General features: G+C 39.9%; 1 protein-coding gene across 2 annotated transcripts in view; it reads right to left on the bottom strand.

Moving 5' to 3' along the window:
* elovl2 (ELOVL fatty acid elongase 2) overlaps window positions 1-15841 on the bottom strand; it is a 108901-nt gene that overhangs the window by 54750 nt on the left and 38310 nt on the right. For both annotated transcript variants that reach the window (XM_089125563.1, XM_039666557.2), the window contains exon 2: window positions 8361-8424. Coding sequence is in view for 1 of the 2 variants with exons in the window: in XM_039666557.2 (XP_039522491.1) it covers window positions 8361-8424 (64 nt within the window). In the remaining variant the exon portion in view is untranslated. The remainder of the gene's footprint in view (window positions 1-8360; window positions 8425-15841) is intronic.

The raw sequence follows: 15841 nt of genomic DNA, 5'->3' as shown, positions 1-15841 counted from the left end.
TGATGTCCGAAAAGAACTGTGACCGTGCATCTTTAAGTGACTTGGAATAGGCTTTTTGGTGTTCTCTATAGGCTAGTCTGTGTACAGTTAGTGCAGATGTTTTAAAATGACGCTCAAGGACACAGCCAAGTGTCTTCATTGTCCGCAGCTCTGAGGTGTACCATGGGGCTGAGCAAACAAAGGAAACTGTTTTGGTCTTGATGGGGGCGTGAAGATCCAAAAGTCTGCACAGTGAGTTGTTGTAAAATGTGACTGATTCGCTAGCTGATGAGAGGTTGGCAGAGGAGAGATGCTGAAGATCCAAGGTCAAGGTTTCTGGGTCAATGTTTTTTTATGTTACGGAAGGAGATTTGGCGTTTAGGCTTGGAGTGAGGGGGCAGGAATGGCAGCTCCGTAGAAATTAACTTATGGTCAGATAAGCCAAGATCATGCACTTGCAGGTTGTTGCTGGAAACAGAGTCAGTGATGACCAGATCAAGAGTATGCCCTCTGGAGTGTGTTGGGACGTCAACATGCTGTGTGAGATTCAGACAGTCTAGTAATTGATAATTAAATAGTAATAAAAAATATAGTAATAGTAATAAATAGTAGTAATTTTTAATAGTAATAAAAATTTAGCAGCTGAGTAACAAGCAGGGGTGTCAACGTGAATATTCATGTCTCCAAGTAATAAAAGATTGGCAGATGCACGGACCAATGTTGTGAGTAGATCGTGCATCTCATCAATAAAGGCTGAGTTTGGTTTGGGTGGGGGGTAGATAAGTAATATTGTCATCGGAAAAGAGGGTTTGCATTTGAGAGTTAAGCATTCAAATGAGGAAAACTCAGGTAGTGGCAAGGCGGACAGTTTGAATTTAGTTTGGTGTATCATCACAAGACCACCACCATGCACAGTGCTGCAAGCTTTCTGCAGGTAGGTGTAAGCAGAGGGACAGGCTTCATTTATGGCAGAATAAACCTCAAGTTTCAGTAAGGCACATGAAGTCAGTCCGATTTTCCAGGATGTGATCATGTATGAAGCTTGCTTCTCCTGTCAATGATTGTGTGTTTAAGAGTTCTATTTTTATGAATTTGGAGAATTTGTGATTTTCTGCATGGGTCTGAGCAGGCTGTGATCCACTCCTGGTTTTCTGTCCCACTCAGTGTGCCTCACGGTGTTTCCAAGGACACTACACCAAACAGTAACAGTGCTCTGATGACGTAACAATGGTGCGACTTTGCGCTCAGCTGACCAGATAGATGTAATGGAAGATAACCGAGTGTATACAAACTTTCTGCGGGAACTTCTGTGGATGTAATGTGGTCTGCGTAGGAGTCCAGATTGTTTGATGGCTGAGATGCATGCTGGAGTGGAGTAGGTGTTATATTTGAACAGTTGTAGATTGGAGTATGTCAACGTCATTCGTGCCAATTGCGTTGAATGTTCGCCTGATGATTGCCGTTTGCCACAAGCTGGCGGCACAGAGATAGAAGCTGGGCAGGTGATCAGAGGCAAAACAATGCCAAACCTCACCGAAACAGCTGAAGGACTGTCCGGGACAATAGCACTAACAGTGGGAGCTAGAAAGCATCGGGATTGTCCAGGTCGGTGCCTCTATTTGCAAGAGGACGGTTTGCTGTAAGCCAGAGTGAGTGAGGAAAGTAGCAGGTAAGCTACATAATCATACAATTCCAATGGAAAAACCATGCAAGAAGGTCTAAAAAACAAGTAGATACTTCTCCCAATGATAGCTACAAAAACATATAAGACAGAACTCGAAAAAAAAAAATCTAAAATCTAGGGTAGAATCACGCAAGCGATCACTTCTGGCGCATGCGCAGACCGAAGCGCCCGTGCCGTCAGATCAGTTGGACATGGTTGTGGTTACACGAGGTAAAAACAATATAAATACTGTTCGTTTTCTCACACAACCCGCTCGTTTCGTGTGTCTTAGGCCATCAGTGTGTACTTACATTTACGAGTCATTCAATTATGTTTAATTACGACTTCTCTGTGCATGCTCTTTGAGGTGAACCGAGGGGAGGACCCCCTAAACCTCCATTATATGGCTGATAGACAACAACGGTTTGACCAAAAAATATCAAAATTGAAAATACTGTGGAAACAAAGACACCTACATCTTGGATTCCCTTGAGGTAAGCTAAAACATATCAAAAATGTATTTCAAAGTGAACTATCCCTTTAATGAGTAAATTAATTATGTTCCTAAATTCAGTATGGCTAATGTACCCCTTCATCCTAGTCAAGTCATAGACCAATCATAAACCATTCATCAGAAAACACACAAAAATACATGTACGTATTGTGTACAGTACAGGTTTCGATCACACATAACTAACCCTAACCCATACACACACACACACACACACACACGCACAAACACACACACACACACACACGCACACACACACACACACACACACACACACACACACATATATATATATATATATATATATGAATGCATGTGTATTTATGTAGTACTATATGTATTACACACATGCATTACCCTAACCCAATGAAATAAATTAATTTGGTTATGTGTGTGTAATAATGTTTATATATATATATATATATATATATATATATATATATATATATATACACACTACCGGTCAAAAGTTTTAGATCGGTAAGATGTTTTATGTTTTTTAAAAAAGTCTCTTCTGCTCACCAAGGCTGCAATTATTTGATAAAGATAGAGAAAAAAAAACAGTAATATTGTGAAATATTATTACAATTTTAAACAGCGGTTTTCTATCTGAATATATAGTGAAGTGTAATTTATTCCTGTGATCAAACCTGAATTTACAGCATCATTACTACAGTCTTCAGTGTCACATGATCCTACAGAAATTATTATAATATGATGCTCAAGAAACATTTATGATTATTATCCATGTTGAAAACAGTTTTTTACATTTTTATTTCAGGATTCTTTGATGAATAGAAAGTTCAAAAGAACAGAATTGATCTGAAATGGAAAGCTTTTGTAATATTAATCACTACCATTCAAAAGTTTGGGGTCAGTAAGAATTGATTTTTTTTTATTTTTGGGGGAAAGAAATTAGAAAATACTTTTATTCATCAAGGATGAGTTAAATTGATCAAAAGTTACAGTAAAGACCAGTGGTGGAAAGAGTACTGAAAAAACATACTCAAGTAAAAGTACCATTACATTCCAAAAAAGGTAGTGTGAGTAGAGTAAAAAGTACTTGTCCAAAAAACTACTTGAGTAAGAGTAAAAAAGTAGCTTATTTAAAAGTACTCATGAGTAGTGAGTAGTGAGTACTGAGGTGCGTATTCTACCCCTTATAATAAACACTGTGCACTACAATTTATAAATTAAACAAAAATTGCACATACTGTAATTCACATTATATTTTGTTCTTTGTAAGAAAGATTGAAGAATAACTATGATCCATCTTTTTAAAATGCATCAAATCAGTACACTCATCACCATTTAAATCATATTATTTGGGGGGAAAGCATTTAAAATTGGGCGAAAAGCATCTGGGCCTGAGCATGCTATTGTTGCACATAAAATATCAATATTCATAAATGTGCAAAGAATTCAAAAACTTTTAGAAACTCATATGATAGTTCAGCATCACACACCAAGAGGTGGGTTAAATAGAGAGATTAAAAAAATACCCAATTTCTCTCCAAAACGGTACCAATGTTAGTGTTTTGAGAAATGAGAATCACTAATATTATCATATTACCTCAACTAATGCACTGAAAAAGGCTAAGATAGTGAGCTAACACTAATTACACACTTTAATTCCATGCTATTAAATATGTTACAATTTAAACGTAAATGCACATTGTTCTAGAAGGGTGGCATCATCCCTTACATTTTACACGGCTACATTTACTCACATTGTAATGCTGATAATATAATTTGTAAGGAAAATTGTGCATTAAATAGGGAAGGTATATGCAGGAAACTTTTACAAAAGAAACAAACACACTTTGTCTCTTTGTCTGAAGTCTCGGCGAAGCTCTTTTATCAGCAGCAAATGTTTTTGCGCAAGTGCACTTGCCAAATGAAGACGGGTCGTATAATGGATCAATTAAAAAATGTTGTTTATCAACGAGCTGTGCTAATTTCTTATTAAGAAATGCAGTTCAAGTTAACGACCTGGTGCACCGTGCACTGATTCTGAATCTGGCGGCATGGCGAGCGCGAGACGCGGCAGTGCACAGATCGTGACGCTTGTCTCTCTATAATGTGATTGTGAAGTAAATGGGAGCGGGAATTCACCGCTTTATGAACTCATCACGCCATACAAGCTCAGACCAAATGTTAGGCCCTGTAGACAGGCCAGCCTATATAAATATCATATTAAGCAGAAATGTTAAATGTACCTTAGCATATTAGAGGAAGACGCTATCTGGATTGAATTGATGCGTGAAGAATGCACTTCCACAGCAATCACGAGTAACAGCAGGAATAGAGCTGGTAAGTCCCGCCCACCCGTAAAACTCCGAGTGGACCTCTTGATTGAAAAAGCGTCAATGCAAGTGAATGAGAGAAAATAATTATTTTCTGATCCCGTTTGAATTTTGCCATGAATGTAACATATGTTGTCTGTTAATTTTTTATATAATTTCTCATGTAACGAGTTTGACAGTATATTGTATGATTCTTTGGCTAGCAGTTGTGGAATAGACATAACGAGAAAGACTACACGTCACATATGTGACGTCGCCGCATAACACATTTTCCCTCCACAAATCACGTTTTTCACCAAGCTCAACTAGTTTGTCCTTTCCCTGAAAGAAGACGGTGAAGTGCACCAAAGACACAGACATGTTTAGCGGGATCCGTGTGCTAGTGGGGTCAAACACGTTGAAAGAGTTGTAGTCCACAAAGTGCTCTCACACAAAGTCTAACCGTATGAAAATTCTACCCGCTAAATTGTAGCATTCTTTACATGAAACATTATATAAAAAATTCACAGACAACATATCGTCGCTACCATGAAACTCACGTATTGGCTGTTTCTAGCACTCTCTTGAGATCAGGTTTGCGAACACAGAGTGCCAAGGCTGGTCTCGGTTACGTATAGTAAGTAAGTAAGTAAAGGTTTATTTCTATAGCACATTTAAAACAACTCACGCTGACCAAAGTGCTGTACATAGCGCAGTAGCCACAAAGTAAAAAATAAAATAAAATACAGTAACAAATCAAAGAATTAAGCAAGATCCACATAGAAAGACAGACACTTAATTACAAACGGAGCAAGTTAAAACAATTTAAGAAGCCGGGAAGGCCAATGTAAAAAGGTGAGTTTTAAGCCTGGATTTAAAAATCTCAATTGAAGGGGCACTTCTGATGTCAACTGGCAGTCGGTTCCAGAGCTGAGGGCCAGCAACAGAAAAGGCTCTATCACCTTTTTGCTTGAGCCGGGAACGTGGGACCTGGAGGAGGCCTTGACTGGAGGATCTTAGGGACCTCGGAGCTACGTGAGGATGAATGATATCTTTTATGTAGCTGGGGGCCAGGGAGTGAAGAGATTTAAAAATCATTAGCAGTATTTTGAATTGTATCCTAGACTGGACTGGAAGCCAGTGCAAGGAGGCTAGGACTGGTGTAATGTGCTCACATTTTTTTGTGTTTGTGAGTAGCCTAGCCGCTGCATTTTGAACCATCTGAAGCCTTGCCACCAGAGTTAGGGGGAGACCAAAGTAAAGAGAGTTACAATAGTCCAGGCGGGAGGTTATGAAGGCATGGATGACTTTTTCCAGATCATTATATGACAGAACAGACTTGAGTTTGGAAATTATTCTTAGTTGATAGAAACTGGTCTTTACAACAGATGATATTTGTTTTTCCAGATTAAGATGGGAGTCAAAAATAACACCCAAGTTACGTGCATGGGATTTAACATAGGGTGCAAGGGGACCAAGGTCAGCAGGGATGGCAGATTTGGATTTTGGGGGGCCAAAGACAATAACTTCAGTTTTGTTGTCGTTTAACTGAAGAAAATTGTTAGCCATCCAGATTTTAAGTTCTTTCAGACAATCTAAAAAAGGCTGCATGGAATTACTGGATTTAAGTGGAATGTATAGTTGGGAATCATCAGCATAAAAGTGAAATGAGATATTGAATTTTCTGATGATGTTGCCAGGGGGAGCATGTAAAGGCAGAAGAGTACTGGACCCAGAATAGATCCCTGGGGAACACCAAAAGACACAGGGGCAGGGGGTGAAGAGTATTGGCCTATGGATACTGAAAAATATCTTTGATGGAGATAGGAGTAAAACCAGTTTAAAGCTGTACCCTTAATGCCAACCCACTGTTCAAGACGCTCTAGAAGTATACCATGATCTACAGTGTCAAATGCGGCGCTAAGATCTAGCAGGACCAGAATGGCATTATCACCTGAGTCGAGAGTGAGCAAAAGGTCATTTGTCACTTTTAACAGGGCTGTCTCAGTACTATGGCCGGTTTTAAACCCAGATTGAAATGGCTCTAGGATCTCTGTGGAATTGAGGTACGAAAGCAGCTGCGTTAGCACCACCTTCTCCAAAATTTTTGAAATGAACGACAGTTTGGATATGGGTCGGAAATTATTATGATTTTTTGTATCAAGGTTATGTTTCTTTAGCATAGGCTGGACAACCGAATGCTTGAAACAAGAAGGAACAATGCTGGTGGCAAGGCTGGAGTTAATAATGGATTGAATAGAGGGACCAACAGCTTCAAAAGCATCTTTAATGATCTGTGAGGGAATAGGATCGAGTGGGGTTGAAGATGGTTTCATGTGTTTTACAATGTCGTATGTAACCCTCGTTCCCTGAGTAGGGAACGGAGACGTTACGTCTCCCTGCCACTTCCGCTGTACCACTGGATAGACGCCTGAGTTCAGTCTCGGCTCCTCAGCGAAGACATACTCCGGTTGCGTCCGCTTCCTCCTTTTATACTCACGGGGTGAGGCGGAGATACGCTTTGCAAATTCCGCAGACCCATGGCATTTCTTTGCCATTGGCTTGTTTTTTAATACTCGAAGAGGATTGGCTTTCTAAGCGAAAGCCCCATTCTCCGTCATCCGACATAACGTCTCCGTTCCCTACTCAGGGAACGAGGGTTACATACGTAACCGCGACGATTTCTTTTTACTTAGTAAATGCCCCCAGTACGAGCATTATACACTAAACAGTTTTTAGAGATACAACTCTTTACATTTGATTATGATTAAAACAAATCTCAGAGAACGGTTGACTAGGTACCGATGTTTTATTAGACCAAAGGTTCATTTTGCACCGGAGTTCTCCTTTAATATCAACTGAGAAAAACCAATCCCCTGGGCATACTTGCAAGAGGATTTGTTTCAAAGTTTGCATCTTGAACGGACATCTTGTGAGGGCATATGTCAGAGGTCTAGGATGGGCCTGAGGCCAAAATCCTTTTTGGGAACGAGCAAGTAGCGACTGTAGAAGCCTGGCTCGCTGTGGGGCGGAGGAACTGTTTCCACAGCTCCCTTTGCCAGTAAGCTCTTTACTTCAGTGCGGAAGACGTGTGTTTCATCTCAAATCATGGGTACCAACATGATGAATTCAAATGACTTGAAAGTCGTAGAGCTGGTATTGAGCATCCCCTCTCTGATTCGATAACGTGCACTATTTGGGTAATGGTGAACCCTGGCCCTCCCTTATCCACCACCATAGAATTTCTGAAGTCTCCGGAGTTTTCCTTTCTCACTAAAGAAGGAGAACGCTTCCCAATGTTAAAAACCAGGTATGCTCAGCTCTTGGGACCTCTTCCCATTGTAATGGGAAATTTCTCGGCTAACTCAATGGTCATCTGAGAAATCTAATTCCATCTACAGTAATTCCTTCCATTGTCCGCGTGTGTGCATTAGAGCAAGAAAGAGTCTCTTTTGTATTTTTTTTCAGTTATTGATTTTATTTATTAGCATATTCTCAAAATTAGCTATTGCAGTCTTACCAGTTCATTTCTGTGTGTGTGTTTGTGTGTGTGTGTGTGTGTGTGTGTGAGAGAGAGAGAGAGAGAGAGAGAGAGAAGAGAGAGAGAGAGAGAGAGAGAGAGAGAGAGAGAGAGAGAGAGAGAGAGACTTGACTATTATGGCTATTCTTTGACCTGGTTTGACTCTGTACTGAAGATTGACTCTGTACTGCATTAAACTTAAAATACATGATTAAGTTTTTGTTGCACATGAACATGAATATATCTATTTACTCTGCTTCACACCATTTGTCTCCAGATGCAGATTGTGTATTATTTCACTAAATGAAAGCAAACTTGAAATAACTGCATTGCACTTAACCAGATGGTTCAAAAATGGCACAATTGATAACATCAACATAGAAAAGGGTTAAAAGTACAAACCTCTTTCTCCAAATAGGCTGTCCACTATAGAATTCAACAGCCTGTCAAACCTTTCAAAGTGGTTCTGTAACACAAGAAAAGAGCATAAAAAAAAATTATTTTCTCTTGAAGATGTATTGATAATGCAGGCTTATGTCTGGTCTCAGTGACTGGTCTCAGGTCTCCCATTCCCCACTGACCTATGTGCCCGACATAGCAATACATACACAATCAGATACAGACATATCAGATTATATAATGTGCTTGCTTTGGGGAAAATGATCCCATAGGCATGTAGAAAGATAAATAAACATTATAAAATCATAAGTCAACTGCTCAGAGGATAATGCGATGTACAATGGCACTATAGATTTTACACTCATACATGAATGTTATGAATGTAGCCTATACCTATAATTTCAAAAGTCTGAAACGTTGTTTGATTTTGACCCCCATTCTTCAAACCAAAAGCCTAAACAAAAGGTTTTTCCTCTAATGAAAAAATATGGGTTTGAATGCATCATCTGAAATGGCTTGTATTTCTCTTTAATCAGCAGAAAAAGCTGAAAAGCAGAAAGAGAGGAGATGAAATGTGAAATGCAAACTCTCAAAACAGCATCCTCTCATTTTACAGGTCATTGCTTCTCTCTCTGGCTTTCACTGTCTCTCTCTCTCTGTTTGTTTAGAATTTGATGAACACCTTGATGATCTTCCGTCTTACTTACAAAACACTTTTATATTTATTTGACTGAGCACAACAAGAGTGTCACAATTTGGTCCTGTCTCTGTCACATTTTGATTTGTTCATGCATGTCCCATATCTGTCATGTGATTCCCTGTTTGTCATGTGTCTTGTCATTGGTTAATTGTCTGTTCATTGCTCACAGGTGTCCCTTGTCATGTCAGTATTCTGTGTATTTAAGCCCTCATGTTTGCCATGTGTCTTTGTCAAATATTGTTTCCTGCGACCATTGTTGAGTAAGTCTATGTCCATGGTTTTTGTTTCATGCTTTGTTTTGATCTTGTTCTGTGTTAAAGATCTGTAAGGATTCACTGGAGGCAAGTTGCAGCGAGAGAACCCAAGAGAAGTTTATTCAAAAACACATAACATCAAAACATGCCAGTTAAAAATTGTCCAACTTGACAGTCCCTAGACTAGTGATGCCCAAATGAAGCATTCGAAGCACTTTTGCTTTCTGATACAATTGTGTCAAATGGTTAATTACTTGAAGCTTCATTCAGATAGAAATTGTAGCCGGTCTCCTAGTGAAGAAAATGTAATGCAAGAAAACTGACAACCAAAAAATGCAAGTAGGCGTATACAATAAAAGCTGAAACAGTTTTAGTGCTGTAAAACTCTTTTTATGTAGGTGAATTTTACAAAAACAGATGAGTTTTATGTGTTCACCTTGACAATAAAACATTAAGCATGATGTGTGCGTGTGTGTGTGTGTAATTATTTCTTTAAACAAGGACAGAAGATCAGACCAGCTTAAAAGTTGGAAACCATGACAGAAATTCTAATGGATTTTATTAAAATACCAATAGGAACCATTGGCTTTTGCCATTTAAACCATTACAAAATTATTTTTTGTAGTGTGTTTAGGTCGGTCATATTCCATTAGGATTTAATGCCCCCACCAATAGAAGCCAACACACATCAGTAGAGACCCACAGAGACCACTATAATTCCCATGAAAACCATTAAATCCAATAGAATTTCTGTAATCGTTTGCATGACTACAGAAACCATTACATTACTGCTTCTTTCCTGTGGGAAGCAGAACTCTTGTTAACTGGAGGGACTGAAATTTTTGTATGTTGAAAAGGATGTGCTTGTGTAACTTGTTGTACTTGTATATTGTAGTCTTTTTCCATATCATTCACTACATATGTAAAAATATTTGTATGCAGAAATGTCAAAGTACTAGGTAAGGTTCGTGAAATAAGTTTAAAGTGTTCCCAAACTTGGGAACGACTTCTCTTTCTCGCTGGCTCCATCACAATACTGAAATAAACTCAATCCAAACACCAACAACTACAACCCACAGTGTTGCCATGGTTTGGCTTCACTTTTATAATACATACAGCCGCCAGGTTTCAAACCTGTCAACACTGGACTGGGCTGTCAAAGCAGTCGGGTGGTTCACTACAGTAGTGAACCAGTGTGTTTGCTTCAGACTTCATTTTCACGTGACTAGTGACGTAATGATACGAGCTCCGAAGCAGTGGTTCATTGCAAGGACTGTTCGAGGTTGAAGCAAGCTTCGGAGCGTCGGTATCAGACGTAACGTCACAAGCTGAGACCACATGACTGTAACGTATGGCATCAAAGTACCGCAACAGGGATTCCAGAGCAGCCTGTTGTGTTCTCTCAAGTGGGGGTTTAATAATGCATCAAGTTAGTGTTCAGGGATGCATAGAGTTCGATTGTGCTGGAAGCATTCTGTGATGCCTGACTATGTATGGGTTTGTTTACTTGGGTCTAAAAGCTCAGTGGGATTGAAGTAAAAGTTATGATATGTTCATGTTAGTCTCTGTGTCAGTGTGGTCCTTTCAAACATAACATTTGTTGACGAGGATGGCTGATATCGCACTAATTGGCTCCTGCTCCTTTCCTCGCTCTACCTTGGTGATCCTTTTAAACATAATATTTGTTGATGAGGATGGCTGATATCGCACTACTACCTCCTGTTCCTTTCCTTGCTCTACCTCGGTGAGCCTCCGATTCCCTGGATTCACTGGTTACAGTCCTTTGAGGCTTTCATCTTGAGGCAGTGGGGCTGACTGACGTGAGCACAGCCCGCAAAAAGGCGCTGTTACTGTATTGCTTGGGAGCCGAGGGGCAGCGCAGGCTAGTAATGCTTGAATCAGGCACACAAAGCGACTATGACACAGCCGTGAAACTACTGACCGTACACTTTACGGCCCCGCTATTGATCTTCATCTCATCCATCTAGAGCACAGAACTGCCCAGCCCGTGGCCAGAGGTGTCGCAGCTGTGGCAAATGCAACCATTTTGCTTTAGTCTGCCGTTTGGCTCCAGCTGAGTCACCCACTATCATTCACAATGTCTACTCTGGTCAAGTCTCACTTAAAGCATGCTCAGTGAAACTAAATGATGTGTGTAAACCACTGCTTTTGGACACTGGTACAAGTGTGTCTCTCTTGAACAGGCACACACAGGGGTTAAAGTGGGCTGGAATGGTCCGGAACTTCATAGCGGCACCTCAGATAAATTAATACATAAATAGATTAATTAACCTCAACGAATCTTTTTTTTTTTTTTTAACCTCAACGAATCTCGCTGGTCCCCAAATCGGCCGACCGACCTCCCTTCCTCCCTTCCTCCCCACTCAAGGTGGTTGAGCACAGTAAAGTTTTAGGTTCGATATTTCGCCGGACATTTGGTTTCCTTTGCCACTGTTCTACAGGGTCGGCAGTCTTACAAGATATCAATAGTATATACCCAGACAGCAAACTGACATTGATTCAACGTGGAAACGACGTCTCTCATGACCTCGAAACAACGTTGATTTTGCTCATCGAATTAACGTTGAACCAACGTCAGATGCGGCATTCTTCAAAGCTAAATGAAAATCGAAAATTGGTTTGCTTGATTACAGCGTTGATTTCAAGTTGATTTTCCACAAGTTTTGAAAGAATGACACGTCTGACGTTGGTTCAACGTTAATTCGATGAGCAAAACAATGTCAGATCAACGTTGTTTCGATGTCATGTTTCCACGTTGATTCAATGTCAGTTTGCTATCTGGTTATCAACATTAAATATTTGTTAAAAATCACCTATGTGCATTAATGCTGCATATTTATACCTGAGAATGCTTTGACAGGTTTCCACAATGCATGATACCTAAGGGAACATCTGGGAATTCCACCAACTGCGTTAAACGTAGACTATAGTTTGTAGCCTATTATTTAAAATTACTTTTCAAATTCCAAAGCTTGTAGAAGGTTCCTATTGGCAAAATTGACCTGGTAAAAATATTGGCCTTGAGTAAATTAACTTATCTAAGAAAATGATTCATAAAACATAAATTTAATAAATAAAAATATTGAGCCTATGAATACTTTCTTCACTGACAGACAAAAATGAAAAGACTATCAAAGTTCAGCTTTAGGAGGGGAAGAAATAGGGAAGGATAAGGAGACTGAGAGAAAAAGATGAAGATGAGGAGATAGCAAATATTGACAAATACTCTAATGCCCACTGACATGGTTTTAAAGCTAAAAATGTTCTCGGGGGAGAAACCCCCAAACCCCCCTAACTACCTCACATTTAAATGCACATGTCTGTGGGCGGGGTTGTGAGGTGGTGGTAATGTGCGCTGGTGTGTCTACAGTGCCAAGGCTCAATTTCGTTCCCAGTGTTTAGCAATTTTGTTTTTTATTTTTTTTATTTTACCAGGAAGGTCTCATTGAGATATCTCAATATCTCTGTCCTGGTAAAGATAGGCAGCACAAACAAAAAGTACAAAGTAGTACATAACACAACATGGTAAATAAATGAAAGTACCCAAATACAAATCAACTAATCCAGTGTTTCCCAACCCTGCTCCTTGAGGCACTCCAACAGTGCACATTTTGGATCTCTCCCTTTTCTGACCCATATTTCTGGTCTTGGAGTCTCTACTAACGAGTTAATAAATTGATTCAGGTGTGATCGATTAGGAAGAGTTGGAAAATGTGTAGTGTTGAGCTGTGTCTGAAACCGCTCACTCGTTCACTCATTCGCTAATCCCTATATAGTGAATGGCATTTGAGTGCACTATATCTGCAAGGAGTGAACGAGATGAAGTGAGTGAATTCGGACGCTGACGTTTACACTGTGCGTCGGAGAGTTGGAGCTGTCGCAGAAAAGGCTTCGTCACGCGTACTGATAAAACTCCTTTTATCTTACATTACCTACTTTATAAAATAATATTAACAACAATAACAATCATAATGACTTTATTTTGTAATTATACCTCCGTGCCAGCTTTGTAGTTTCATCGACTGAAATTGTACATTAACTATCACGTTCACAGATGACGTGTCGTCGAGCGCCCTCCGGCGACCGTTATTATGTTCAAAACGTCGATTAACGGATATTTTTCAAATCCTCCACTGGATGTAATGTAATCTCTGGTTTAAACTTGCTCGCGCCGAACTTTCATGCGCGCTCAGTTCTCTCCGCATTGGATTGTGGGAAATAGGGCTTCAGCAAGTGTACATCGAATGAACACTCGAATTCAGAGAGGATTGTGCGTAAAAGTAGTGAATGAATGTAGGGAATGATGTCGTTCACTCAGAATTCGGACACCACTACAAAATGGCCGACACCCGATATAGTGCACTATATAGTGGATAGGGAGCGATTTTAGACACAGCTTTGGTGTGCCTCCAGGAACAGGGTTGGGAAACATTCTATAAAAAGCCCAGAAAATATAGTCCCGCTCAGGAGGTTTAAGAGAATGCTGGACTTGATGGCCTCAGCATCTTCAGTACTTCAGCAGGGCCTGCTTCACCTGCACCCGCTGCAGTTTTGGCTCAAAGCACGAGTACCATCTCGAGCTTGGGCTTCCGGTCTGCTTTGCCTCAGGGTCAATCAGGAATGTGTCATAGCCAGAGCCGGACAGTATCGGAGTACATTTACTTGAGAACAGTACTTAAGTACAATTTTGAGGGATCTGTACTTTACTCGAGTATCATTTTTGGGGAGTACTCATGACTTTACTCAAGTATATTTGAGAGCGAAATATTGTACTCTTTACTCCAATACATTTCTATCTATAACCGTGAGTAAGAAGTAACTACTTCTAAAAAAATATAAAAAAATAAACTACAAAAATATAGCTGCGAGCAGCGATGGCGGGCCCAAGCCGGTGGCACCGCAACCCCGGCTCCTTTAGTTACCTAAAGGCACCGGGGTGGCGGTGCCGAAGGCTTTGGCCCTTTCATGATTAAATGTTAAAACGGCTTGCCATAGTCTGTCATTTTGACTAGTCACAATTATGTTACAGATATCTTAAATGATAATACAAACTATCCAAAATGTAATTACGACTAGACAGAAAGACATTGTTGATATCTACAATGTTAATTTCCGGATAGGCAAACTTAGCTTTTAAATGTTAAAAGGGCTTGCCATACACAGACGTAGGCTCAGAGAGAGTCTCACCATATTCAAACCAAAATATCTGACTTCCTCTTGGTCTGAGCTAATGACTATGAATTAGAAAGTTGTCTGGCTTGAGGAGTACAATGTATATAACGATTTTTGTAACTGTAGATAAAAATAACAACCCCACTTTTGTCAAAAGGTGGTGCTATTTAGTCCCTGCACCATGCCCGTTTCTGAAACTTTGCACATGTCTACTGGCTAATAAATGTGATGCGTCTGTTGAGTTTCATGCAATTTCAAGCATGCTAAGAGTCTCAAAAGCATCCTAAAATAATTTCAAAGTTTGAAGCTTTGCCACGGCAACAGTTTAAAAGATATCAAGAATCCATTCACAGGTCTACATCTACCGTATGTTTACATTATACAGATGAAGTTCTTCATCTGTTTTTCATCATTATACAGATGAAGTATTTCATCTGTTTACATTATACAGATGAAGTTTTTCATTCATATTATTACATGCAAGCGTGTTTGATTTATGGACCAAGTTTTCGGACCCCGTTCCAGGGGGCGCTGTCTAGCCCCCCTGCCATGCCTAGGTACCATCTTCAGCCCGGGCCTGATGGCTGTGGGATATGACCTGTGTGCAAAGTTTCAAGAGTTTTCAAACCCGTTAAGGGCCTCAAAAGCCATTAAGAGTCTCAAAATCATCAAAAAAAAGAATTTTAAAGTTTGATGCGTTGCCACGGCAACAGTATCAAAGATATCAAGAATCCATTCACAGGTCTTCATCTGCCATGTATTTACATTATACAGATGAAGTTTGAAGCAAATCGGGTAAAAATAAGAGGTTGATTCCAAAGCATTTTGAAAGTGACACACTTCCTGCTGCCAGTTGGTGGCGCTATAACTTTGACTCGAAATAGTCACATCCATGTGATCGTCCTCTTACAGCGAACACACTGATGAAGTTTCATCAAGATCAGTTAATGTATGCTGAAGTTATAACACACTTCCTGTTTCACGTTTCTCGCCATAATTTCGTTTCCTCGCCACGGCCAAACCGTTTGAGATATCAAAAATCCCCTCACAAACTTTCATCCTCAATGTCTTGACTTCTTGCACACCGAGTTTGGTTGTGATTGGTAAACACATGCGTTGTAATTTGATGTATTTCTCCTAGGACAACTATTCAAACAACCCATAATTCTCAACTTCCATTTTAATTGTCGTAAATCTTAGAGCACGAAAGTTGTTTGGCCTGATGTGATCTATAATTGTACCGAGTTTCATATTAATTCACGCAAGTGTGTTTGATTTATGGACAAATGTTCGAATCCCAGTCCAGGGGGCGCTGTCGAGCCGCCCTGCCACGCCCG

Source organism: Pimephales promelas, chromosome 22 (assembly GCF_988280905.1).
Source record: "Pimephales promelas chromosome 22, fPimPro1.hap1.1, whole genome shotgun sequence".
Taxonomy (NCBI): Eukaryota; Metazoa; Chordata; class Actinopteri; order Cypriniformes; family Leuciscidae; genus Pimephales; species Pimephales promelas.
Note: the sequence above shows the minus strand (reverse complement) of the source record. Positions and strands in the feature narration are given on the sequence as shown.